A 25642-nucleotide genomic window follows, 5' to 3' on the forward strand; every position below is an offset into this window, starting at 1 on the left:
TTCTCAGAGAGGAAAATAAAGTTGGCGAGAGAATGAAGAAGGAGGGAACGAGGGAGTTACCGCCTTACCGGTAATTCTGTTATGAAAGGTTTAAAAATTGGAGAAAACGCGTTTGACTCTATGAGGATCCAACGGACCAGATTCTAAGATATGCAAAGTGTTAAAGTCTTATTTATACTTTTTTAAAATAGGGTGATATATTTTTAAAATTTATATATATAAATTAATAAAATTTATTTATTAAAATAACAATAATTTAATATTTATATTAATAAAATAATTACTAAAAAATGATTACTCCTGTTTTTATTTCTCGCTACGGACTTCTCCCTTTTATGGTGCTGTCTGCTGTGTGCGATTTGCACGGAGCCATGAGATCAATAAGCAAGCTCCAAATTCTGAATCAACCTTTGAGCTATCTCCTCTCACTGCCTCAAGTTCTTCATTTTTCTTCCAGCTCTTCCAATTCGTCAAAGCACTCACCTTTATTGTCTCGCGCAGCAACCCAACAATCTGATCCCGGCATCTACCGTGCACTTTTTGATGAAATCACTGACATTTTAGGGGCTGGCCCTGTGGTCCAGGACAATTCCTCATCTGGGTTTTTGTTTTTGGAGGAAGCTGATAAGGGGAAGTCGGATTCTGAAGTGGAACATGATTGCACCAAAGATGTTTGTGGAAATGCCACAGCGAGTGTATTGCTTGATAAAGGCAAGAGCTTTGGTGTTTTTAGAGATTCCAAGTTGGGGAACATGAGTGAAGACGATGTGAGCCGAGTTGTTGGTGAGATTACTAGGATTTTTAGAGGTGAAAAGGATTGGAGTCCTGTGGAGGAGAAGTTGGAGAATTTGAATTTCGGGTTGAGAGCTGAGGTTTTTGATATGGTATTGAAAAGGTGCTTCAAAGTGCCACACTTAGCTTTAAGGGCTTTTGATTGGGTGAAGAACAAGGAAGGTTTTAGTCACACAATGAAGACTTATAATACTATGTTGTGGATTGCAGGGCAAGCTAAGGAGTTTGGGGTGGTGAATAAGTTGGTGGAAGAAATGGATGACTGTGGAATTGAAAAGGATGTTAGGACGTGGACTATTCTCATATCCCATTATGGGAAAGTGAAGCAAATCAGCAAATTGTTGTTGGCCTTTGAAAACATGAAGAAATTTGGTTGTGAACCTGATGAGGTTGCATATAGGGCAATGATACGTTCGCTTTGCAGTTGTGGGAAAGGTGATATTGCTATGGAGTTCTACAAGGATATGGTACAGAAAGATATGGTGCTTGATCTAAGATTATATAAGTTGCTCATGAACTCCATGGCAAGGGCAGCTGATGTTGCGGCTGTTCGTTTCCTTGGAAATGACATGACACGGTTGTCTCTGATGCCGGAAAACAGTGTTCAGAGTTGTATGCTGAAGAGTTTCTGTATTTCTGGAAGGATTAAAGAAGCTTTGGAACTGATCCGTGACCTCAAAAGTAAAGACTTAGCTATTGAACCTGAGTTTTTCGAGACCTTGGTGAGAGGGCTGTGTAAGGCTGGCATGATTACAGACGCTTTAGAGATTGTTGAAATTATGAAGAGAAGGGATATTGTTGATGGAAGGATTCATGGAATTATAATAAATGGATATTTGGGAAGAAATGAAGTTCACAAGGCAATTGATATGTTCCAAAGCATGAAAGAATCCGGTTGTGTGCCCACAATTTCCACATATACAGAACTGATACAGCATTTGTTTAAGTTGAATAGGTATGAAGATGCTTGCTTGTTGTATGAAGAGATGCTAGGAAAAGGTATTAAGCCCGATAGAGTGGTAATAACAGCCATGGTTGCAGGTCATGTTTCTCAAAACCGTATATTCGAAGCATGGAAGTTATTCAAGAGTATGGAGTGCCAAGGCATCAAGCCCAATTGGAAACCATATGCACTGTTTATTAAGGAACTTTGCAAAGCTTCAAGGACAGATGATATTATCAAAGTATTGTATGACATGCAGGCTACGGAGATTGTAGTTTTAGATGAAGTATTCCACTGTGTTGTAACATACTTGAAGAACAAAGGGGAACTAGACATGAAAGCGAAAGTTGAGAAGATTTATACAGCATTTAAACTTGATCTACAGAAATGCAGTAAGTCCGAAGAACAAGTATCTTTGAGAATTAAGGTGGAGAAGGATGTGGTAATTGATCAATCAGAATCACAAAAAGTAAATCACTCCTCAGTTCACCCACACGATAAGACTTACAACGAGCAGGATGTTCATGAAATTTGTAGGATTCTTTCATCTTCCATGGATTGGTCCTTAATTCAAGAAAATTTGGAGAGAAGCACGATAAGGTTTACCCCGGAATTTGTTTTGGAGATATTGCAACATTGCAGTATGCATGGCAACACTATGCTAAAGTTCTTTTCATGGGTTGGAAAGCAGCCTGGATATAGGCACACTGTAGAGACATACAACATGGCAATCAAGATTGCAGGTCGTGGGAAAGATTTTAAGCACATGCGCAGCCTGTTCTTTGAGATGAGAAGAAACAATTATTCAATAATGTCAGAGACATGGACAATCATGATAATGCTTTACGGCCGAATTGGTCTAACAGATCTAGCCATGAATTGTTTTAGAGAGATGAAAGCTGAGGGTTATAAACCAAGTAGAAGCACATACAAGTACTTGATCATTGCTCTTTGTGGAAGGAAAGGAAGGAAGGTTGATGAAGCTATCAAAATATATGGTGAGATGATTCGTGCCAGACACATCCCCGACAAAGAATTGGTTGAAACTTTCCTTGGTTGTTTATGCGAAGTTGGTAGGCTTTCAGAAGCTAGGAGATGCACAGATTCTCTCAAAATATTCGGATATTCAGTTCCTCTTAGCTATTCCTTGCTTATCAGGGCTCTTTGCAGGGTTGGAAAAATGGAAGAAGCATTGGCATTAGTTGGAGAAAGTGGGGCAGAAAAACCAACTTTAGATCAGTTTACATGTGGAAGCATTGTCCATGGCCTACTCCGAAAGGGTCAATTTGAAGACGCCTTAGCCAAAGTGGAATCTATGAAACAAAAGGGTATTAAACCTACCATTCATGTTTATACATCTTTGATTGTTCATTACTTTAAGGAGAAACAGATAGGAAAAGCCATTGAAGTATTCAAGGAAATGCAAGAATCAGGTTATGAACCAAACATTGTCACATATTCTGCCCTTATAAGTGGATACATGAACATGGAGAGACCAACTGATGCATGGAACATCTTCTACCGCATGAAATTGAAAGGACCCTCTCCTGATTTCAAGACTTATTCCATGTTCCTTAGTTGTCTTTGCAAGTCTGGTAGATCAGAAGAAGCCATGAAACTTATTTCTGAAATGTTAGATAGTGGTATTGTTCCTAGTACTATTAATTTTAGAACAGTGTTTTTTGGGCTAAACAGAGAAGGTAAACATGATTTAGCCCAGCTTGTATTGCAACAAAAATCAGAATTAATAAGAATGCGCAAGCTCATAACTTGAATTTTTCTTTCAAAGAAAATCATTATTGAATGGTATGAATGAACTTGCGAAAATCCCTTTTAACTGCTCTTTTATCTCATATACAAAGGACTTTACATAGTTATGAAGTTTTATGCATGAATCAAGAAAAGCTCTTTAAATATCTAATGTAGAGAGAGAATTCAGCAGCTCATTTTTATAGATCAAATTGCTTAACTAGCCACTAGGTGCGAATCCATTAGTATAAGAACATGAAACACTTTTTTTTTTGTCAAAATTCTCAAACTCATCCACTCTTTATAATAATTATTATATTATTAATAAGAAATACAAAGTGTTGGTTACTGATTAGCATGGATCAGTGAAAAGGGTGCTTCTGCATAGTATGTGTCTCATGATCTTGTAACAAAAATGTAACCTTCTATCATTTTCATAAGGGCATGACATCCTTTGGGACATTTGATTAAATCAATTGGTCATTTACTAATAGACCACTTCATTGGGAAGAGAGTATGACTTATTAAAATTCTTCACACACAAATGATTATGATTCTGCTCCCCAAAAAAGAATAGCATCATGTTTGAAGCCTACACTTCATTGATATGGCTACCCCTGAAAAAGAAAATAAACAAAATAAAATCAGAGGCAAAACCCACAATTACACAGCTTAATCAATATATCACATTTGTAGAATATAGATATATGATGGAACCACAAGTTGTAGAAAGAAATATACATTTTATTGTGAAAGGATGGAAGAACAAACAGCAGAAGGTGGCTACCACGGCAACAATATCCTGCAAAAATAATTGATACAAAATAGTAACCAAGTATCACTATTTTTTTTTTCTTCTAATAATTTCAGTGAGCATTAATCTCACTGTTCACCCTAAGCTTCAATTCTTGTTTTCAAATTTCTTACTTTCATCCTTACTAAGTATAGCATAACGAATCAAGCAAAAGCAATGACCATGTTACCTTCCCTAAAGTTTCTTTACAACTTCATCAATTACACGACTATAATAAGTCATTCTACGGATAGAATCTTTTGCTTCCTCGAAGTTCCGACTTTGAAATGCGGTAGCAAAGGTGTTCGACCAACTTCTCAGGTTCTCCTCCATCTGAATGAAAATTACACGACATGACGATATGAAAAAGAACATCAAGGTAATCATAATTCAAAATCAATAATTGAGTATACAATATCTTTGGAGCAAGCCTTGAAAATTTGAGTTTCCAGACATACCCGAGAGAGAATTTGCTTCAAAGACTCTGACTCAGTTGCTTCTTCAACCGCTTCTCTGATTTCCATAATCTGCAGTATAAATTAACAACACAAAGGGGATATAGAGGCTAAATTCATGAATCCAGGTCTCTTTGCACATTAATTAAAAACAAATTAGGCAAATATTCATTCACCTCAGCTAGTAATTCTGGATCGGAAATTGTTTGTTCCTCATCAACTTCTAATCCGTCAAGCTTCATCTGGAGGAAAAAATGGCATGACATTTCTTAGCAACAAGGCGGAAGAAACATTTGACAATAAATGATTGAAGGAAAGTCTAACGAGGACAAGTTTGATTTAATTGTTCTGATGTAAAACAAAAGATTTCCTCATCACAAATATATTATCATCATTGAACCTTCAAGAGCTTCAGATTATGCAGAGACTTCTACAGATGTAATAAAGCATCAAGAATTTTGGAATCTTCACAGCTGACTATGCTTACCATGTAAATCGCTCTAGATAAAGGCTTGCTAAGTGTACGGTATGCATCAATCACCCTTGCAGATTGCTCAGCAGCAAAATCTCGTTCTTTCTAAACAAACAAATGACAGGATTAAACAAAAATGTTAGTTTCTCCTAGAAGTCATTCAAATTCACCAACCTCCAACAGATTCACCAAAGAGTAAAGAGGCAAAGCAAAAAAGTACAGGGAAAAAAAAATCAAAGAAGAAAGGTTATCCCAACAGACCGACCTGAGATTTTGAATGTACTAAATCAGGATGCAATTTCTTTTGCCAGTCTTTATATTTGCCCTCCAAATTCACACCACCCTCTATATCATACTTCTTCTCCCTGTTTTAGAATTTTTGAGGGGGAAAAAGAAAACACTTAATTTCTAAACCAATCTATCAAATTTCTCAGACTACAGATCAATACATCCCTCTTTTCTTTACTAAAGAAACCGAAAAACACTAATTTAACATGCCAGCAGAGAAACTTTTCTCTTTGCTTGATGAGAGATGATACACTAGCACACATCAAAACCTTCAACATGAAGCAAACCACCAGATTGAATAACAGTATAACTACAATTGAATCGATATCATTTTGTTCTATCATAAACCATCTCTTAGGTAAAATTTAAGTATAATTTGAGTCGTAATCCGGAACAGAAAAACAAAAACAAATACAAATACATAAACAGCACCAATTTCCTAAGAATTATAAGTTCACCATCTCAGTAAAATTTTCATATGCCTGAAAACATAGTGAATCAACAGCAAGCATAACTTACACTCCCATACTCCTTCCTTTTCCATTTCTCAGCAAACAGCTATCTCAGAAACCAATCAAGTTTAAATCACATGAATTATCACAAAGAGCACAACTTTGCAATAAGCTCAATCACCCAAACAATTAAAAAACCAAAATCATAACGAAACTTACAATCCAAAAATCTCGAAATAGTCAATAGAATCATCCACGGGTTGAATGCACCTGCAGGAATCACAAACCAAGAACGGTGCTGCTGCTGCTGTTGATTCATGGCAGTTCCAGCACCTACTACTTCTTTCTTTCACAATCTCCGCAGATTTTGAGCACAACCTTCTCCCATCAAGAGTGAGATACCCAAAAGAATAGAACCAAGTTGGGTTGTGAAAAGAATGGCCTTTGGGTGAAAAAGGTGGAGGTGGCGATGATGTATGAAGAAAAGGATTATTAGAATGAGAAGAAAAGGTTAAAGGTGAGTGTTTTTTAGGAACAGAAGGTGTAGTATGTCTTAAAATGGTGAAGAGCGTGCTGCTCTTCTTCTTCAACATTGTGTTATTGAAGGTGAGGTTCTAGAAATTAGAAGAAGAATAAGAAGCAGCAGCGGAAAAGGGAAAGGTGCCAATTCCTGTTTTTTTGGGGAAGCTGAAGAACTGGAGATGCTGCACCAGCTACAATAAGCTACAGTGTTGTAGGGACTAATCGGTAATTTTCTATTAATTGTTATTTTTCAAGGAAAAGATAATTTTAAAATATTTATTTTTAAAGTAGTTTATAATTAGTCACAAAAAAAAGTAGTTTATAATTCATCTAACATCTACAAAGATGAATATTTAAAAAAAATTATATTTAAAAAAAGGGTAAAATATCATTTTTATTCCAACATTTAGGTATTCTACAAACATTTTATGACTCTTAAAAATCTTTAAGAGTAAAATTATAAAAAAATAAATTTATTCAGAATCAAAGTAATGTAATTAAGTGTAATTTACGTAGATGTAATTAAAAAATACTTGAGTAATTATGTATTGTAAAAGATTGATATTATGATAAAATTAAAATTTATTTTTATATATCGTTTTTGTCTCCAACGTTTTCGTTTTATTTAAGTCTCCTAACATTTTAAAATCGTCTCAATTTTGTCCCACCGTCAATTCGGTTAACAAATTCCTAACGGCAGGTCAACATTGAGTTAATTTTAAAATGTTATGGATTTAAATAAGACGATTTAAATATTAAAGACAACTTTAGAACTTATCCCCAAATGTTGAGGACAAAAATAATACTTTACTCTTAAAAAAATAAAAAGAACTTAATTAAAAGTTTTAATGTAATATAAAAAATAATTACAAATTTTTAAATTATAAAAAATTAATTAAAAATTTAATAAAACTATATGAATCGAGAGAATAATTAAACAGAATTAGTAATCAAGAAAAGTTGAATAATTTGCAAAAATTTTAATGTCAAAGTAGTTAAAGATATACAAAAATGCTCCATGCAGAAATTTGTGGCAACAAAATTATCAAGTTCACATTCTCATTTCTAAGTTCTAACTTTCAGAAGCATCCAAATATAACTTTGAAGATAGATAGATTGAAAAGCTAAAGAATAATATAAGGTTACACATTACAATATTGCAGCTAGAAAAGTAAAAGAGAAAACACAATTTAAACAAAAACTGAAGGGAACAACCCTTTTGGCTCAGAACATTTTTGTTTTGTGGTTTGCACTTTGCACACCATTTGAGGCTTGTAAACTGCCATATAAATGTGCCTTAAATGGCTCATTTCAATGAGGAAAATTTAAACCAAAGAAGCTTTTTATATTACAAGTAACATACAAGTTCACAAGATGAAACTGAAAAGCCTTTTTTCTTTTTCTTTCTAGGCTTCTGTCATTTGGTATTTACCTAGAAACTTAGCTAAAGCAGAAAACACAAGTATGCAAGCTTTCTTCGCCGCCTGCTCGGCTCCTTCGACAAGTTTGAGGACATGTCTTGGGGTACAATGGTGTTTATTTTTTTCTTATCACTTGACTTATTAGGGTCGTCTAGAGACATATCTTGAACCGAATCAAATTTTAGTTGCTTGTTATTGCATATTGTTTGGTCCAAAGTTACCATATCTTTCGATAAGGCCGGCGTTGTTGCTCTCTTCTCCGGTGATGTTGGTATGTTAGAATCTACTGCATTTGAGTTAGAATTTGTTCCTGTGTACCTGAGGGAGCCAAAACAAAACAATAATTCAATATAAAAGCAAGAACTATGTAAAGAGTAAATACTCAGTTTGGTTTCTGACGATTTTCACATTGGTTAGTTTCATTCCTTACCAGTTACCAATGACTATTACCCTCAACTTGGTCCCTAACAATTTTTGTTAATGACGACGACAACTCAAAAGTTGGTGAGAGATGATATCATCATATGCAAAAATTGTCAGGTACCAAACTAGGATTCAATCTTGTGTAGTATAATTCCACAACCACAATTAACCAGGTGATAGTTGTGTACTACTAGAAGTTAACTTCCAAATCCCAAAGAAACCAAGTAGAAGAACACAAAATCATATGCATGCATAAACTTTTATTCCTTTAAACAAGCATAGATAGTAACATCACCTGAAGTCAGAGTTAATGCTAGTTGCTTCTTGCGAAGTTCCCTCCGGTATATCCCTATTTGTTACTTCAACAGCAACCTCATTTCTTGAACTTGGGCTAGTAAACTCTGCTGAATGCAGATCAACCCAGCCATCATTGTTCATCGAAGGAGGCTTCTCGGTTGGAAAGCTAAAAGAGGATGTACGCGAATGAAGCTTGTATTGCCGAACCACTGAAATAGCCTTGTCTAGTGTTTCTAGAGCTTGTGCTACCTCTGAGCTGATATATACACTCTTTGTGCTCTTCAACACACTAATGTCAACTTCCTCTTTTGGAATGTCATTTACTTCCTTATCCTCCTCTGCAATTTGTATAATTTCTTCACTATCTACTTCAATGATCTCACTGAATGTTTTGCTGCTATCTGCTACTACTCCATTCACCACCATCGACGTGGTACTATTTGCATATCGATTGCTCTTATCCTCTTCAGCTGCAACCTTTGCCTTATCTTGCTTACTTTCAATAAGGTCCTCTTCAGCAGGGAGAATATCCGCATCTTGTTTAAGCTCAAGCTCTTCATTGACCTTAGCCTTTGATCCGTTACTGCTATATAGAGATTCACGAATTCTGACATATAATGGATCCCCCAATGCCTTGCTCAATTCTTCTTCACCATGGCTCATCATAGAAGCCACAGTCTGCATCAAAATGAGAGTAATGATGATGATAATTAAAGAATCCACAGGGTAGATGATTTAGTCACAGAATATATTAGATGATGAACATTTTATTAACTTATGCTTCTTTGTTATGAATGAAGTACTATGGATAACATAAACTAGTAACAAAGTAAATATCAGTCGAATCTGAAATAAAAGAAATTGATATCTGGAGAAACTCTGCGACCTTCTTGTAAAGCCTGAAACCATTGCCAATCAACTGCCTTGAAATGAAGTTTATGAGAGATGGAGGCACAAAATCCAGCTTTATGTCCATATTTGCTATTGTCCTACAAAATTTGAAGTCTTTCAATCAGGTTTGCTTAATTAAAAATACATTTTCATTTCGGTAGCTTCCTTAAACCAATTAGATAACAAGGCAGGTTTAACATTCAAATTTCTATTATAAACTACCAAAGTTGGAAACAAAAGCAAGCTACGAACAGGAACCGATGGCATCACTTAAATTTAGTAATTTCTTATGTTTGAGCAGATTTAAAACTCACCGAAAGTAACTTCTTTCTGATGTCACCTTCTGCAATGCAAATCCCCCTACCAAATCAACTCTCACAACATCCTTTGCTTCAGGAATCACCTCATTCAAACCGTTGATGGTCGAATTGACACCATTTGACTCAGGAACCTGAAACCAAATTAAGTACAAATTCCTTGAAGCTTAGAACTAGTTTAGAATTAACATTTTCCAAAAGAAGTGAAAAAAAAGAAGAGTTAGTCAGTTGCCTACCGAATTTGTAAGAACGACTATTAAGTCATCTTGAAAGTACTCAAACAGATAGTAGTACACTATAGCCTCCCTCATAGACAGTGGCCATGAAACCTTCATCCTTTCTTCCAAAATTCAGAGTAAAATCAGCATTCGAAAGTGAAGCTTTTCGTCACAGTAAAGGAAAATTAAAAAGGCTAATCGTGACAAACCTCACTAGTGATATTTGTTCCCCAATCCGGACCTTGTGCAAACATTCGCATGCTAGGATTTTGAAAGTTGGAACAGTAGATTGAGGCCACCTGATGAATGAAATTTGCGAAAAACAACAAAGTATCAGTTAGATTTGTATACTGATTACATTACTCGAATTCGAGATAAAGCATTCTGGAGTATAAAAAACAACCCCCCATATCCAGCTCATAACAAAAAATCGATACTAGTGCTGACTGTTGCATTGAGACTAACACATAGAAAACTAGAGGCACATATTACAATTTTATGAACATGGTTCTCACCATTTTTTGTAGAGAGAGGCCTCCCATGAGATGCATAAACCTGTAATGACAAAAAGAACTTGTTAAGGGATGCATATTGAAATCAATAGGACAGCATTTTTTAACACAAGAGTGGTGCTACTAATCCATTATGACTCACAAACATCAAGAGGTGCATCTACATAGCCTTCAACTAGCAATGTATGAAACGGAGTTCCCTCTGGTCCTTCCCGATACATGACACGGAACTCATCAGTATCTTGTTTTAACTGTTGAAAGAAGTGAAATTATGAATATTGACAGAATAACTTGATTGAACATGGCAAGTATCTTCATATTCATCCAAAAGCGTGAAAGGAGTTAGGCTTGAAAGATAACATGAGATTGTATTAGTCCAATGAATTGTAAATATATATCAATGGTATATGGCATACTTTCCAATCAGCGTGCGATGTATTAGACCTTCCGCTATCATCTGAAGAAGCACTCCTTAACATATCAAGAAAATTAGATATCTCTGCAGTCTTCATTTCTACCAACTTCTGCTTGTATCCTAATTAACCAAACAAATCATCTTCAGAAAATATACAAAGAATAATTTAACCAAAAATAATGGCTCCACCAAGCTAGTACCATTTCTACCTAAATGAACTCAAAGGAAACAAGGGAATGTTATGACCTTCTACTTCTTGTTCCGAAGAACATACAAGTTGGCTTTCGACGAGTCTTTTGAGCATCTCATCATTTGTAAGATCAGGTGAGGCAAGGGTCCTATCAAGTCTTTCTCTATACTGCACAATCTTTTGTTTCTTCTCCATCTTTGCATCTCCCGGAAAATTGGAACAAGCCTTCTCTTAGGAATTCAGGTCAAGCACCATGTGATCAATACAAGTTCCTACTTTGCTCCTAAATCAACAACAGATGAAATTCACCATAGTTATAAACAAAGACTAGCCATTCATGACTAATTCAACATCTCATCATAGTGAATTGGTGCTTAATAATGATGGACTAAGACAAGCATGAACTAAAAGAGCTCAATGAACTTTAATTCAGAAAAAGCTACAAGGAAATCATATCAAACTACCCCAGAAGAAGCTTCTGCTTAAAAAGACATAAACTTCATTGAAACCCCAATAGAAATATATAAATAATCAAACATACATGAAACTTCACTTTCTGGGGTTGTGATTTTCAATATCCTTCTTAAGGTGAGAACCCAGAATCAGAAAAACAAGAAAGTAGCAGATCTCAAAGAGAAAAAAACTGCAACCAATGATTCAATCCACAATCAGAGAGACAAAATCAGCTGAATTGAGAGCACCAAGACGGGTACATAACATGGGTGGTTTCTTCCACTTTGACACACAAAAAATAGCAAATCCACCACAAGATCAAATATGGGAAACAAATAAATAAAAAAGGTTAAAAACTAAGCCAACCCAATATTATATTCCAAATACATGACAAGAAAATATTAAAAAAGTATGGTCTTTTAAGACAAAGGAATGGGCTTTGAAGAGAGGCAGAGAGAATAGAGATAGGAAAATAAAAACAAAGGAAAATTCTTACATAACAATGTTGATTTGTGCTGAATTTGATGACAACTAAGTTTGAAGGGTCAAAGCTTATTAGGGGCCACACGTGAGGACAAAAATGTGAAAGACACAGCATGGATAAAACACAAGTGAAGTGAAGCTGCTACTTAGGTAATAATAAGGTTTTTTCTGTAACAGAAAGAGTGAAAGCCAAAAATGGTGTTGTAAGGTGAAGTACGAAGAAAATTTTTTGTGACATGTGTTAGGGAGTTGTTGGAGATAAAGTGGCAGAGAATCTGTTTGGAAAAAATGGAAAATTGTGGAATAGATGCGTTATGCTTTTCTTTGTTGATTGCCTTGGTGAAAGAGTAAATAATGGCTTTGGTATTAAGCAAAGTGAGAGTGTGATGAAGCATATCAACCAGATTCTGCTGCTTTATTACAATAATTAATAAATATTGAATAAGATAAATTCTAATAATTTTTTGATTAATTTATTTTTACTATTAAATATTTTTAATTAAATAAAGTCAAAAATAGTTAATTTTGACTGCTTTTGAATAATATTTTTTGTTATAAACTATTTTTATTTAGCTTATAAAACAACAATTTTTGCTATGTATTAAATGTTGGATTTAATTAACATATTTTTAAAATATAATTATAGAAACTTTTTAATATTTTTTATGTATTCAATACATTAAAAACATAAAAAAAATAATTTTTATAAAATATTTCCTTTTATGATATGTTTAACCGATATCTTTAGGACATAAATTAGCAAAATCCTTAAATATTTAACAAATTGAATGCTTTCATAATTAATAAAAGAAATTAGAATTCTTATTCCATCCTGTTTAGAACATTGATTAGCAAAATCAAAATATAATAATTACTGGGATATACCCTATTTATGTTGTAATATATGTATTGTATATCAAGGTTAATACTTAATAGACCAATATTAGGAATTAATTAAAAATTTATTTCACCACCTTATAATGGGGGCAACTCATGTCACATTCCGCCGCTAATTTATTAAGTGGCGGTAGGATAAATGAATCCTACCAAAGGAAATTTAATTGTATGGCATCATCTTCTTAACCTTATTATATGGTTTGTTTTCTTTTAGAAGAAAAAAGAGAAAAGGTGATCTTGCATGTTAATATTGTGTGTTTATTATATGTTTTGAGACCCACATCATATTCATATAGTCTCATATTTTATCCAATATTGGAATATAAAACTATATAAAAAAGAGGAAATTAGCTTGGTCTAAATAAAAATTAGAGTACAAGTATAACTTTTCTTGCTTAAACTTAACAACATGTGAGGTAATAACTAATAACTAATAAGATTGTCAACATTTGTGGGTGATACTAATTAGACTTTTTTTTTATGCACATAATTCAATCATTGGCTGCACAATTTGGTGTAAGCAAAGAGGTGGGTTTTTTTTATATATATAATGAAAATAATACTAAATTAAAACAAGTTACTAAAATCACCTATTAATAAGTAGTAGAGATCTTATTATGAAAACTATTAATAAAAAAAGTATATTGGAATAAAATATCCTTTTTTTTTTGCTAATTTATCAATCACTATATTTATCGTTTAAATACAAACAACAGAAAAACATTTTAAAAACGTCGCAATAAAATTAAAGGTAAAATACTTAAATAAACTAAAGAGAAATTAAAATTACGTAAAAGTCTTAAAATAAAAAATATTACATTCCAATATTAAATCGAATTAATAAGGGTGGAAATACTTTGAGATTTTTACGTAATTTTGATTTTTTTTAATTTATTTAAGTATTTTATTTTAAAATTAAAATTTTTAAAGTAATTTCATTAACTGAATATTCTAATATTTTTTATCATATAAAAAATTAAATTAAATAAATAATAAAATATAAAATAATATTAAATTAAATAAATAAAAAATACCTAATTTTTATATTTGAATTCAAAAGTAGAGTGAATGTTGCTTGTTGAATAGAGAGCTGTCAAATGCGAATAGAGAGGTTGATAGCAAAGCAGCATGTTTTTATAACGATGATTTTTATCTTTTATTTTATTAGATGGTTTTTTTTATTCTTATCTTTTTTTGTTAGATAACTTTTTTGATTTGATTGTTAGATGATCTTTTTTTATTTTTTTGTTAGATAACTTTTTTATTTGATTTGATTTTATCTTTTAATTTTGATGTGTTGTGAAAATCAACAAAAGTCCACTAGTTTAGTCCAAATCCAACGTGTTTTTAATGTTTAAAATTAAAAATTATTATACAATAAAAACAAAAAATGAGAATTAAACTTGAACATTTAAGTCGTAATAAGATATTTGAATCAACTGAACTATTTTTTATTTTTTGAAGAAGTACTACTAATTTTTTTATAAAAAATTTGGAAGAGGAGGCTGTGGTCCCCATTATCTCAACTAATTTCCGTCCGTGAATTGCAAAAATTTTTTAAATAACAATCAAAATAATTCTAAATATGAATTGATATTTATTATAAAAAATATATATGACAAATTGTATTATAAATTCTTACATATATATAAAGCTCAAAGAGAGTTAAGCCAAACAGCACCTTTCTCTTGTTTTGGGAATAACTCTATTCCCGTTTGGTTAACAAAAGATCGAAACCTGAAAGCTCCCTCGCAACTCACATCGTTTTTCTTTGCTTGGCTCGCTGCTATTCCTCGCCGTTGTTTGTTTTGTAAGTCCCATCTACTAAATTTTCCCTCACTTTCTCTGCCTCCAAACAGAGATTTAGGGTTTTGATTAATATTCCAGCTGTCAAAAATTGTTGAAATTGATTGATTGCTGAATGACCCTTTGATCTGTGTTCCTGGTTTGGTAGATAAAGCTTCAAAATTTTAATGTGAATAAGAGAAAGATTCCAACTTGGAGTTATTGAGACCTATTTTGAAATTGCAAACCTGTATAATAGTTTTAATGGATAGTAAGTGCTGTAAGATTCAGTGAGATCAAAACAACTCATAATAATTAATAAGAGATCAATCCATTTAACTTTTATGTTATTATCTCATTGAGCTGAAAATTGATGGGTTGGGTGCACATATAAACGATTAACTGAATTAACTGGCAATTTGACTCTATTTCTTCCTGAATGTTCTGTTTGTGTATCATGTCATGTCCATGGAATTTGATTATTGAGAATGAGTCCTACCAACCAATTTGGCCCTAGAGAGCGTTTCAAATTTACACTTCTCACTAGAATGGTTCAGTTCTTGAGAAGTCTTTTGGTTTGTTTCCCATTTCTAGCATCATGCCAGCAAAATTTATCCAGAATTGTTACTTTACATGAAATTAGTAAAAGAGATTTAATTGTAAATCTTTTGAACTTTAAACACATATCTTATGATAAAGGATAGTTGTTATTACATTGTTGCTGTTATGAAAAGCATAGTGAAAAATGTGCTGTGGTTGATGATAGTGTTGCCAATAGATTCAAGTGTGCTAAGATGAGAGGAGATTTCGATATATAAGTTGTCATGACTGGTGCATTGTAGTATACTTTTTCAGCTGATTTATCTTTTTAAGTTGCAAAGAATTAGGGAAATGCTATTAATGCTTCTAAGATAGTAATCCATTTGAATTGCAGGTGATGAAATGGGGGATGAAAATGGTTCTTCTGTTAATTTGGATAGCTTGAGGGCTAACTGGAATCCATCTCAAGACAAATATTTTCTTGAGCTTTTGCTATCTCAACTGCAGCTAGGGAACAGAATCAGCAAAGTCATTAGCAAACAAGCATGGCCGGTTATGGTTGAACAATTTAACACCAAATTCGGACTGAAGTATGATATAGATGCATTGAAAAACCGTCACAAACGATTCAGGAAGCAATATAATGATGTCAAAATGATTATTGGTCAAAATGGATTTCGGTGGGATCATGAACTAAACATGATCATAGCTGATGATAAAACATGGGATGAATATCTTAAGGTATGTATATATTGTCCATCAATCACATATTCCACAAGCACTAATATATGGTTAGTATTTATGTTGCAACTAAGAGTGTTTTTCTATTTGCAGGTTCACCCTGATTTTCAAGGTTTCAGAAAAAGAGTTGTTCCTTATTATGATGATCTGTGCAAAATTTTTGGCCATTCAGTTGCTGATGGGAGATACAGCCTTTCATGTTTTGATGTAGGCTTTGAAAATGAAGGTAGAAGCATTGATCTGTAAATATTATTGTATGGTTGAAAGAAAATTTCTTTTAACTTTATTCACCGAATTGAATAATTTATGAAGAGTAGCTCATATTTTGTCTCAGAAATTGCCTCAAAAGAATTGGATGATCAAGCCACTGCTGGCAAAGGAGACGACGATGAGACTGTCCCTATCATTTCTAGTCAAAGTAAAATTGACTGGTCACCAATGATGGACCAATTCTTTGTTGAACTTATGCTGAACCAGATGCATAAAGGGAACAAGGTTGGCCGTTCGTTCAAGAAGAAAGCCTGGGTGGACATGACAGATTCGTTCAATGAAAGATTCGGATGTCATTGTGGTAAGGCAGTCTTGAAGAACCGTTTGATTGTCCTCAGGAGGCATTACTGCTCCATAAATGTTCTACTTAGCAAAGAAGGCTTCAGCTGGGATAATGTGCACCAGAAGGTCGTGGCTGATGACCAAGTTTGGGAAAATTGCATCAGGGTATGAAGTTGAAAGTGTTTTTCCTCATTTTGTTCTTTTCATTTTGAATGTTTTCGTTTTATACTGTCGCCCAATCAATTATATTTGCAGGTACATCACAACTACCGGATATATAGAACTAAAAGCATGCCTTTCTATTCTAGTATGTGCATATTATGTCACAATGAAGATACTCAGCATTGCAAACTGAATTCTGGAGGGGGATCTTGTGGTAGCAAGAAATCGATGCCAGATACTGAACTACTCCCTAATGCAGATGGCACAGCATTGCATATTGGTGGAGAAAATAATTCTACCAGAAAATCTCAGCCTCTGCCTGATGCAGATAAAGAACCTTTGCATTTAGGCAAAGGAAGAAAGGTTTCCGGTCACCAAAAGAGGCTCCAACCTAATATGCCCTCAAATGAATATAAGAAGGCGAGAAATGATGACGAGGGTATGGTGGCAGCTCTGAAACACATGGCAGTTGCGGTTACCTCCCTAACAAAGAAAACAAAGATAGAAGATACCTTTTCTATAGATAAGGCTATTAAGGTGCTTCAGGCTATACCAGGCATGGATGAAGATCTAATACTAGATGCATGTGAATTGTTGGAAGATGAAAGAAGAGCAAGGATGTTTATGGCATTGGATGATAATTTGAGAAAGAAATGGTTACTGAGAAAGCTTCGTTCATAAACTAAAGTTAGTTTCATGCAAAGCATGCCATAGCTTTGAAGGTTTATATTAACCCCCAACAAAGTTTGTAATTAAAGGAATTATCTTTTGTTTATCTTTGCATATTAGTCAAGTAGAGATTAAATTTAAAACCATAGCTGTCTTTGTGTTTGAAACAATAACAACCAAGTCTTATCTAACCAAGAATTCTTGGAAGTTCAATGTAATGATGAAAAGACAAAGTTAGAGTTACAAAATATTCAACACTGAAAATCAAACTAAATTCTAGTTTGCTACATCACTCCTGAACCTATGAATCTCAACTCCTAAGTAATCAACTGGACCCATAACTGCAACATGGGGTTTTCCAACTAGAACCCTAACAGCAGATATCTGATGGTGATTGGTTAGAGTTGTGTTTGCAATCTTTTGAGCCACTGATTCCAGAAGGTTGTGAGGTGGCCCTTCAATAACTTCCTTTACTATTCTGCATTCATCAATACTTCACAAATTAACATAGTACTTATGCAAAATGAGTTTAATTTTGAAGTACTGACATCGTAAAACATTCTACACAGTCGTTTAGTAACATGTGTTTGCGCAATTAGATGCACGTGTAAAACTGCTTTATACTGACAAAGTACATCAAAATTAAATTCTTTTTCAGAATGAAATCATAAATAGTTCATTTTATAAAACTAAAGTCTTATTCAACCCTAAGAAAATTATTAGAATGCAGTATTGCTACATAAACAAGACATAGCACTTCATTTTATTTAATAATTAACATGATAACTGTATTTAGCAATTCTTGTTCTGATTTTAACTATGAAAAGATTGAGTGTTAATTATCACTCACCGGTATATATCTGTGTAGCTAACCGAATCTGACAAGTTATCAGATTTACCAGCAGCTCTAAGATCCATCCAAGCATCTATATCTACCAAGAATTTCTGACCTAGTGTTCTTTCTTCTGGATTCACACCATGAAAACCATGGAACATTAATCCCCTCAGAATGAGTTTGTCACCCCTCATAAGTGATTCAGTTTCCATTGTTGTTGCTGCTATCATCAAAGGTGAACATTAACACTGAATTGAGCAACAATAATATAATAATAATCCTAATTCCTCAATGCAATGTTGCAAAATTACAAAATAATCCTAAATTCTTATTAGTGTTGAGAACTTGAGATTGAATCCAATCAAATTTAAATGGTGATAATCTTTTTGTGTGTTTCCTATGCTATCAATATATATCTCCTAACAGTTGCAAAACCAAATTTAAACTCAAGAAATTGGTTAATCTATTACAAACGCAGAATTCACATGTGTGTGTTTGGTTACCTTGGAGAAGCAGAGGAAACAACCTTGTTCGTTTGTTTGCTTTGTAATATGAAAGAAGAGAAAAGAAAAGAGATGTTTTATTGTGGTGGAACCATGGTGGATAAAGAGAATATTTTTTTACATTGATTCCTTAACTTTTTTATTCTTTTTAATTATTTATTTATTAATATTAATTTGCAGTTGTTGAAATGATGATGATTCAAATCCTACCAAATACCAATTGCCAATAAATGATTCAGTTAATTAGGGAATAAATGTTAGGACAACGGTTTTGGGTTCGAGTATTAAAAAAATTATTAATATAAATTTTTTTATGTTATTTACTTTCTTAATTTTTTCAAGTTATGTGAAAGAAAATAAAAATATTATGTGCAAAAAAAAAAAACAGCTATCAAATTAGTTACTATATATTTATATATAGAAAAAGTATAGAATACCAACATATTATCTGCCAACTTATTACCAATAATGGTTAATTATTATATTTTAAACACATATAAAGAGACACATCTAGAAAATATATCTATAAAGACACTTCTATTAAACACAACTATAAAAAAGACATTTTTATCAGACACATCCACAAAGACATTTCTATTAAATACAGTTATAAATAAGAGTTGGCAGAAATGCTGTTTGTAATGTAGCGAGATTGATATATATATATTGTTTAATTCATCTTTAAAATATTTTTTTATATTTTAATATATTTTTTTATGATTGGCTAATTTGGTATGTTCGCTTAGCATAAATGGAAAAAAAAAATATGGAGTGATAATACTAGAATTTTTTGTTTATAATAATAAAATCCCTTTCACAAGTCACATATAAAATATTGATATCAATTATTAAATAAATAAAATCATTTTGAAATCTTAAATTCTTAATCATTGTCTATACGCACTAGTTAGAATTTTTGCAATATATTATATTGATCAATAATAATGTTAGATAATAGTACACATAATATTCTTTGATTTGTTATACTAATCAATATTGTTATTGTTTATATTTATAAGAGAAGCTAGTGTTATACTTTACAAAATATAAGATTATTATACGTTATTATTATTATTTAAACTTTAAGATTGTTTGATAATCGTCTCATAAATATCATTCTTTAATGAGAAAAACATAAAAATAAACAATTTCTACTTTGAGACAATTAGAAAAAATGACAGTGACATTTTCTTTTGATATTTCTGTATTTGTGATTTCAACAAACTCTATATTAGGAGCCAAAAATAAAACCCCTATACAATAACACCATTAACAATAAATGCAACCTTAATCTTGCAACTAGCAAGTAGAATCTGTGTTTCTAAGATTAACTCATGCATTTCAAGTAATGTAAAGTTAAACATAGCAATCTTATTGTTACATCAAAACTAATTCCAAATTTTGATTTTGACTATGGTGTCAACAAGGTAGTGTTTGGCTCCTAACTCGAGACACAAAGATTGTAGATAATGGGACGGCAAAACCGTTGCTATGGTTCTTCATTTTGGAGGTACATAGATTTACTTAAATCAACATCCTGAAATGGTCATTCAATTCAAAAACAAATCTGCTAAAATTAAATGGGAATGTAGAAATGTGGAATAACTATGAATTTGTTATTGATGGATATGTATATATGAGATTGAGAAAATAGGGGTCTGAAAGAGTTCATACTTTATATCAACAGACATAGATGATGAATCCATTTTAGTAACAAAAAAACATGCATTCATAAGAACCCAGTACAAGGGAAACAAAAAAAGGAACAACTGCACTAAACAAACTCCATCACTTTGCATAAAGATCTAGTGCTTGTCCTCCTTAGGAGTCTCTTTCGGAGGCACCTTTGATTCCAATTCTTTTGCAGATTTCTGCATTTCCCTGAAAAAAGGATTGCAAGAACATATTACAATCTGAAAATCTGTTAAGTCTATGTATAATCGACGGAATAAATAAGTATCGCCTATGTCAACGTTGCAATATAAGAAGAAAAATAAAAAAATGAAGATATACAAGTTTAGGTTTAAGGTTTAGGACAAACATGCTTTAAAGTGCAATTCCAAATCACAAAAAAGCCATCAAATTATTTTCTGGTAGATTCATAACATACATTTTGACTTACTAATTTAATAACCAAATCAATAGTTCTAAGTTTATTTCTAGTAGCATTTATTTAGAGGGCAAATGTTGGAGATTATGGGTTCAAATCCTAGAAATAGCCTCTCTACACGAAAGAATAAGGCAACAAATATCTACTCTCCCTAAACCCACCAGATCAGAGTCCTATGCACCAAGTTCCCCTTATTTCTAACAGTAGTTGCTTAACAACCAAGTCAATAAATCAATGCGAAGTTCATGGTATGTTCCCCGACATATTCTGGATTAGGTGTTTTATTTGGAAAATAGCATTGATCCAATTCATTTATATTATGATACTTAACAGATTTCAATCTTCGACACTGTTGTTTTTGGTCTTACTACCAATTAAACATGCAGTTTTCCATCAAGAGAAACACTCGGATCAAATGTACTTCTCAAAGTGGGAAAGCAGTAGCTCTAAAAATAAAAAATGCATTACAGAGAAAGCTCTTTCCCGTTGTATCTAGGGCTAACTACACGAATCAAAACGACACCATTGTACTGTATCATAAACAAGTAACAATCCCTAAAGAGAGAAAAACAAAAAGGTTAAAGGAACATATTTCTAACACAACCATAGTTAGTCATCCATATGCTAACAATGCTAGTACCATCAAAATCCAAGACCCTTAGCCTTAGGCATGATTACTTACGATAAGCGACACCAATTCTTTCTAGCTTTCTCCATATAAGCAGATTTTGACATAAAGGTAGTTAGCTAAGCAAAAGTGAGCTGATTACTAGACAAACCTCACCCGCAAGGTTGGATTTCAAAACCGCCATACCATTTACTACTCCAGGTCAAAGCTTAGCCTTCTCCACCTAATTTTTTTAGGAGTAAAATTCCTTTAAATGAAAATGTAATATGACCAATATTTTTCCTTGTATATTTGCCTTATCAACCCAATACTAACCAACATATTTTTTTTTTTTCATTAATAATAAAATACAACGTTGTATTGAAAATCAATGCAATGTATCAATTTTTCCCTCTATGAAAGAATGATAGAACTTCACTCTCTACAATCAAATATAAACTAACTTTGAACACAAAATAACATAATCCATAAACATAAGCTTCCAAGTTCAGAATTCCAATATCCAACCAATCACTCTATGTTATCCAAATCCCACTCCTAAACCGTAAACCCTAAGACCCCCCAAAAAACAAAAAATTTCAATAACAAAACCATCAACCGAAAAACTAAAAACAGAAGCAACCCAGAACACAAGATCAAAACTTGACGAGAATAAATAAAGTACTCAGATGGAAATCAGAGAGAAAATGGGAAAAGGGGACTCACTTGGAAGAAGCAGCGGTTTCTTCTTCGAGCCAGTTACGGATGTGCTTAACATTGCGCCTGAATATGTTGGCAGATTGCTTCACGTCGCTCCTCAGAAGAAGCACCACCGCACTCACACCAGCCACGGTCAGCACGAAATTCGTCAAACCCATAATAACAGCGAAGGATTTCACCACCCTGGAGGGGTTAAAAAAATGCTTTTTTATGATGTTTATGCTGCTGCTACTTTCAGTGCAGTGAGGAGAGAAAATCAAAATAGCGTTTTTTCTCTTGGACACGGTGAAGGCCAGACACACCCGGGCCACAATCCGGAAAAGACCCGATCCAGAACCCGTCCGAACCGGCCTCCCAATTCAAACTACCCCTCTCTGTCGCTGTGATTATCACTCCCTCTCCAGGAGTAGAATTCCAAAGCAGAACTAATGAACTATGCATGCGGTATTATGTTTTTATTTTTGGAATATTTTTGCCATTTTGGGTGTCGTTTTTTTGTCCTGGGCTAAACCCGAAAACCCTACCCAAACCCACAACCCCAACCCACCCGAACCAAACCCCAAAAAGATCTTCTCCCTCCCTGATTTTTAACATTCGATTGTGACTATCCCTAGACGGTGGCAGCGTGGCCGCCGTCGTGATAGGTAAAAGGTAAAATCCGGGACCAGTAAAAATAATTGGCTAATACAACTAATAAGATGAATAAAAGACGCCATGATTGTAGCCATAGAAAACCAAAGAAAAAAATTTTCTCACTTAAAATTGACGGTAAATCAAACACAAGACTGCACATGATCAGCTAGAAAATTAGAAATTTCAAAGTAAGTTAGATGAGCGTTTGGATTGTTTCACTCCCCGACATTACATCAACCAATTTAAAGTTAAAACCCTCAATTACGGGGCTCAATTTTCGTTTTAAAATTAATTAATACATTTTCATTGATTAAATAAGACACTAAGAGATGGAGATTGGATATGAAAAATAATGGATCTCACCTGCCGGGATCGGCGACGGGAGCAATGCGGGAGAGGGCGCGATTGACGAGGACGGTGAAGAGGAAGGCAGCACCAACGTATATAAGAAGCGTGCAAACGACGTCGTCGTTTTTGGATACCCAGTGGGCTAGGAAGTCGCGTTTTGGCTTCGGTCCTTTGTACCTGCCAGCTGAAGAAGAAGAAGAAGAAGAAGAAGAAGAAGGAGATGAAAGGTTTAAGGTGGGGAAGCGCGTTTGGAAGGCTGGGAGAGAGAAAGAAAGGAATGGTGAGTGAGAACAGTGAGAGCAATTGTTCCTCTTTTTCGTTCAATTAGGGTTTTTTTTTTTGTTCAATTAGGGTTTTAGTTTCTGGGTTCAAAGTCTTGGGCTTTTTTTATATGAAAGTGTGTATCTTTAATCAGATTCAAAAAAAATGATAAAAAATAAAAAAATTGGTAATAAATTTGCAGCTAGAAAAACATATGGTTTGTTAACCAAAAAAAAAAAGGATTTGCTTTATAATAGTGAAGACTTTGAATATATAATACTATCATCAAAATATTATTGTTGGTCGAAATTATAAATATTTATATAAATGAGACAAAGTCAACACTGATAATAACACACTTGCTAGTGCTAAATTAAGAGAATATGAACAAATATTTCAATTTGCAACTCTAGTCTACTTCATTTACATGTTGAATGACTGGAATTGGTGGTTATTGTTCTTCTCATCAGCCAAAAATCCATTCATTGTTATTGGTGGCAAGATTTGTGAAGATTGTGACACATTCTGAGATTGATGAGAAAGAATGTCTTTTAAATTAGTCTCATATTGAAGTTGATCAATCCAATTCTCAACCTCAATAAAATCATCCCAATTAATAAGATCACCATCTTTGCTGATTTGATTTGTAGAATCCACAATAACATTCTTTTCTTTAGAATCCATAACCGCAACTTGATTTGTAGTAGAACAATCTAGAGACACATTAACTTGGCTAGTAGAATCCATAATCACCCCATTGTTGTTTGCCACAAAATAAGTAACATTTGGATCAAACTTAGGGTTTTGAGTTTGATATACCAAATTATCATGATGAAGAGCATAATCATGATTAGGAATGTTGTTCATGAAATTGAGTTGACTTTGACTTTGGTCAACATTGAAGTTGCTACCATTATCTTGATTACTCTCCTTCAACATGTCAATTCTTTTCTTACAAGCTTCAATTTTAGTGTTCACCAAAGCAATGAACTCCATCAATTGGTTCCCATCTAAGGTGGTAAAAATTGGATCCATGGTAGGATACTTGAATTTGAGTACCTTCTTTCTCAATTTAGAAATCTCAGCCTCAATCATGATCTTCTTGTTCTTGAAAAATTCTTCTTCATCAAAGATTATGGGGCGTGTCTCATTGTTCTTTTGAACCTCGTATTTTTCAATTATGGATTGCACCTTTGAATGTTCTTGTGGCCAAATCATTGGTTGAGAAGAATCATCTCCATAAATAATTAGACAAGCTTCAACTTTACATAACTTTGAAAATGTTGCAATTTTCTTCATGATTCCATCTTTTCTTTGCATGAAAGAAATTTTACGTTCTCGTTCGTTTTTGATGCATTCATAGACCGTTTTTCCACGACCCATCTAAAATTAAGAAAATATTCCAAAATATTAAACATATATATCATTATTAATCATAATATAAAATTAATTACATAATTACACAAAAAAAAAATAAAAAAATCATTCAAAGTTCTTAATTCTCAAGGTTGTCAAAATTGTATTATTAAAAAAATAAATACAAAAGAAGAATTATTATATTTTAATCGAACAAAAAAGAAAATTAAGAAACCATTCATAGCTACAACATGTCTTGTAGATAAGCAAAAACAAGAAAGAAAATAAGAAAGAAGATAATAGCAAAGAAAATACATGTAAACTAAAGTTCATGTTAATTTTGAATAAAATAGAAATAAGAACATTAATACCTTCGGCTTCAATGGCTGACCTCAGATTGTTGTTTGAGTAAATATGAAGTGAATTGGTGAAAACTAAACATCAACTTATCATATTGTTTCATTAAACCCAACTAGCCTCTTATATATATAGTTTTTCTTATTTGTTGGAAATACGATTTGTTTAAAAAAGAAAAAAATATTTGGCCATCACTACTTAAAGATTACCGAAAATCTTTGATTGAGAAATATATCCATCGAGGAGATGAATCCTATTATAAATTTATGTACAAAAGATTTATTCATATTGACCGAATATTTAATTAATTAATGTAGATATTTATATAATTCAACCACAAAATAGAGGGACTATAATTAATGTTGCAAGGATTCATAAGAAACAAATCGACACAAAATCCAAAGATGGGTCAGTTCAACTAATTTAAGCCCATTTTGATTAAATTTGTGGACCGGGCTAATTTTTTTTATTTATCTATAG

The 25642-nt window shown here is 33.1% G+C and overlaps 7 protein-coding genes across 10 annotated transcripts; 2 read left to right on the plus strand and 5 right to left on the minus strand.

Annotated features, from left to right (window-relative positions):
• The first annotated feature begins 322 nt into the window (after nt 1-322).
• Nucleotides 323-3564, plus strand: LOC110278096 (putative pentatricopeptide repeat-containing protein At5g06400, mitochondrial). The gene has a single exon (XM_021136145.2). It carries the CDS (start codon nt 336-338, stop codon nt 3507-3509), a length of 3174 nt encoding a protein of 1057 aa, XP_020991804.1. The 5' UTR covers nt 323-335; the 3' UTR covers nt 3510-3564.
• Nucleotides 3565-3784: 220 nt separating this feature from the next.
• LOC107476041 (iron-sulfur cluster co-chaperone protein HscB homolog) lies at nt 3785-6631 on the minus strand. The gene is made up of 8 exons (XM_016095786.3): nt 6164-6631; nt 5470-5569; nt 5220-5309; nt 4909-4974; nt 4736-4804; nt 4468-4610; nt 4226-4286; nt 3785-4101 (listed from the first exon to the last, which is right to left on the minus strand). The coding sequence occupies exons 1-6, from the start codon at nt 6535-6537 to the stop codon at nt 4473-4475; spliced, it is 837 nt and encodes a 278-aa protein (XP_015951272.1). The 5' UTR covers nt 6538-6631; the 3' UTR covers nt 3785-4101; nt 4226-4286; nt 4468-4472.
• Nucleotides 6632-7551: 920 nt separating this feature from the next.
• Nucleotides 7552-12394, minus strand: LOC107476039 (uncharacterized). 2 transcript variants are annotated; one of them, XM_016095784.3, is made up of 11 exons: nt 12100-12394; nt 11207-11433; nt 10962-11080; nt 10688-10796; nt 10549-10588; nt 10243-10332; nt 10052-10151; nt 9813-9949; nt 9494-9596; nt 8606-9285; nt 7552-8205 (listed from the first exon to the last, which is right to left on the minus strand). In XM_016095784.3, the coding sequence occupies exons 2-11, from the start codon at nt 11343-11345 to the stop codon at nt 7911-7913; spliced, it is 1812 nt and encodes a 603-aa protein (XP_015951270.1). In that variant the 5' UTR covers nt 11346-11433; nt 12100-12394; the 3' UTR covers nt 7552-7910. The 2 variants fall into 2 exon arrangements, with proteins under 2 accessions (XP_015951270.1, XP_015951269.1); XM_016095783.3 differs by lacking the exon at nt 12100-12394 and adding an exon at nt 11692-12046.
• Nucleotides 12395-14651: 2257 nt separating this feature from the next.
• LOC107476040 (L10-interacting MYB domain-containing protein) lies at nt 14652-17590 on the plus strand. Its single transcript, XM_016095785.3, has 5 exons — nt 14652-14793; nt 15703-16049; nt 16143-16275; nt 16384-16766; nt 16857-17590. The coding sequence occupies exons 2-5, from the start codon at nt 15711-15713 to the stop codon at nt 17442-17444; spliced, it is 1443 nt and encodes a 480-aa protein (XP_015951271.1). The 5' UTR covers nt 14652-14793; nt 15703-15710; the 3' UTR covers nt 17445-17590.
• LOC127739557 (dihydroneopterin aldolase 2) lies at nt 17553-18859 on the minus strand. 3 transcript variants are annotated; one of them, XM_021136152.2, is made up of 3 exons: nt 18771-18859; nt 18283-18487; nt 17553-17910 (listed from the first exon to the last, which is right to left on the minus strand). In XM_021136152.2, exons 2-3 carry the CDS (start codon nt 18477-18479, stop codon nt 17709-17711), a joined length of 399 nt encoding a protein of 132 aa, XP_020991811.1. In that variant the 5' UTR covers nt 18480-18487; nt 18771-18859; the 3' UTR covers nt 17553-17708. The 3 variants fall into 3 exon arrangements, with proteins under 3 accessions (XP_020991811.1, XP_052112224.1, XP_052112228.1); XM_052256264.1 differs by having other exon boundaries at nt 18283-18515; nt 18771-18849; XM_052256268.1 differs by having other exon boundaries at nt 18283-18490; nt 18771-18833.
• A 1506-nt stretch (nt 18860-20365) lies between these two features.
• On the minus strand, nt 20366-23496 carry LOC107476043 (uncharacterized). Its single transcript, XM_016095787.3, has 3 exons — nt 23204-23496; nt 22214-22390; nt 20366-20651 (listed from the first exon to the last, which is right to left on the minus strand). The coding sequence occupies exons 2-3, from the start codon at nt 22363-22365 to the stop codon at nt 20576-20578; spliced, it is 228 nt and encodes a 75-aa protein (XP_015951273.1). The 5' UTR covers nt 22366-22390; nt 23204-23496; the 3' UTR covers nt 20366-20575.
• Nucleotides 23497-23850: 354 nt separating this feature from the next.
• Nucleotides 23851-25246, minus strand: LOC107476111 (agamous-like MADS-box protein AGL80). The gene is made up of 2 exons (XM_016095859.3): nt 25177-25246; nt 23851-24832 (listed from the first exon to the last, which is right to left on the minus strand). The coding sequence occupies exon 2, from the start codon at nt 24830-24832 to the stop codon at nt 23873-23875; it is 960 nt and encodes a 319-aa protein (XP_015951345.2). The 5' UTR covers nt 25177-25246; the 3' UTR covers nt 23851-23872.
• Between the last annotated feature and the right edge of the window lie 396 nt (nt 25247-25642).

Source organism: Arachis duranensis, chromosome 2 (genome assembly GCF_000817695.3).
Source record: "Arachis duranensis cultivar V14167 chromosome 2, aradu.V14167.gnm2.J7QH, whole genome shotgun sequence".
Lineage (NCBI taxonomy): Eukaryota > Viridiplantae > Streptophyta > Magnoliopsida > Fabales > Fabaceae > Arachis > Arachis duranensis.

Coding starts and splice junctions, on each gene's coding strand:
- LOC107476039 (XM_016095784.3), bottom strand. CDS start 11,345: ATGGAGAAGAAACAAAAGATTGTGCAGTATAGAGAAAGACTTGATAGG. Junction 10,589..10,687: donor AGATGCACCTCTTGATGTTT/GTGAGTCATAAT, acceptor TTGTCATTACAG/GTTTATGCATCTCATGGGAG. Junction 10,152..10,242: donor GAACAAATATCACTAGTGAG/GTTTGTCACGAT, acceptor TTTGGAAGAAAG/GATGAAGGTTTCATGGCCAC.
- LOC110278096 (XM_021136145.2), top strand. CDS start 336: ATGGTGCTGTCTGCTGTGTGCGATTTGCACGGAGCCATGAGATCAATA.
- LOC107476111 (XM_016095859.3), bottom strand. CDS start 24,832: ATGGGTCGTGGAAAAACGGTCTATGAATGCATCAAAAACGAACGAGAA.
- LOC107476041 (XM_016095786.3), bottom strand. CDS start 6,537: ATGTTGAAGAAGAAGAGCAGCACGCTCTTCACCATTTTAAGACATACT. Junction 4,805..4,908: donor ATCCAGAATTACTAGCTGAG/GTGAATGAATAT, acceptor TTTATACTGCAG/ATTATGGAAATCAGAGAAGC. Junction 4,611..4,735: donor TGAAGCAAATTCTCTCTCGG/GTATGTCTGGAA, acceptor ATTTTCATTCAG/ATGGAGGAGAACCTGAGAAG.
- LOC107476040 (XM_016095785.3), top strand. CDS start 15,711: ATGGGGGATGAAAATGGTTCTTCTGTTAATTTGGATAGCTTGAGGGCT. Junction 16,050..16,142: donor CATGGGATGAATATCTTAAG/GTATGTATATAT, acceptor TTCTATTTGCAG/GTTCACCCTGATTTTCAAGG. Junction 16,767..16,856: donor TTTGGGAAAATTGCATCAGG/GTATGAAGTTGA, acceptor TTATATTTGCAG/GTACATCACAACTACCGGAT.
- LOC127739557 (XM_052256264.1), bottom strand. CDS start 18,497: ATGATAGCAGCAACAACAATGGAAACTGAATCACTTATGAGGGGTGAC. Junction 17,911..18,282: donor AGCTACACAGATATATACCG/GTGAGTGATAAT, acceptor TGATGAATGCAG/AATAGTAAAGGAAGTTATTG.
- LOC107476043 (XM_016095787.3), bottom strand. CDS start 22,365: ATGGGTTTGACGAATTTCGTGCTGACCGTGGCTGGTGTGAGTGCGGTG. Junction 20,652..22,213: donor GAAACCGCTGCTTCTTCCAA/GTGAGTCCCCTT, acceptor TCCTTTTTTCAG/GGAAATGCAGAAATCTGCAA.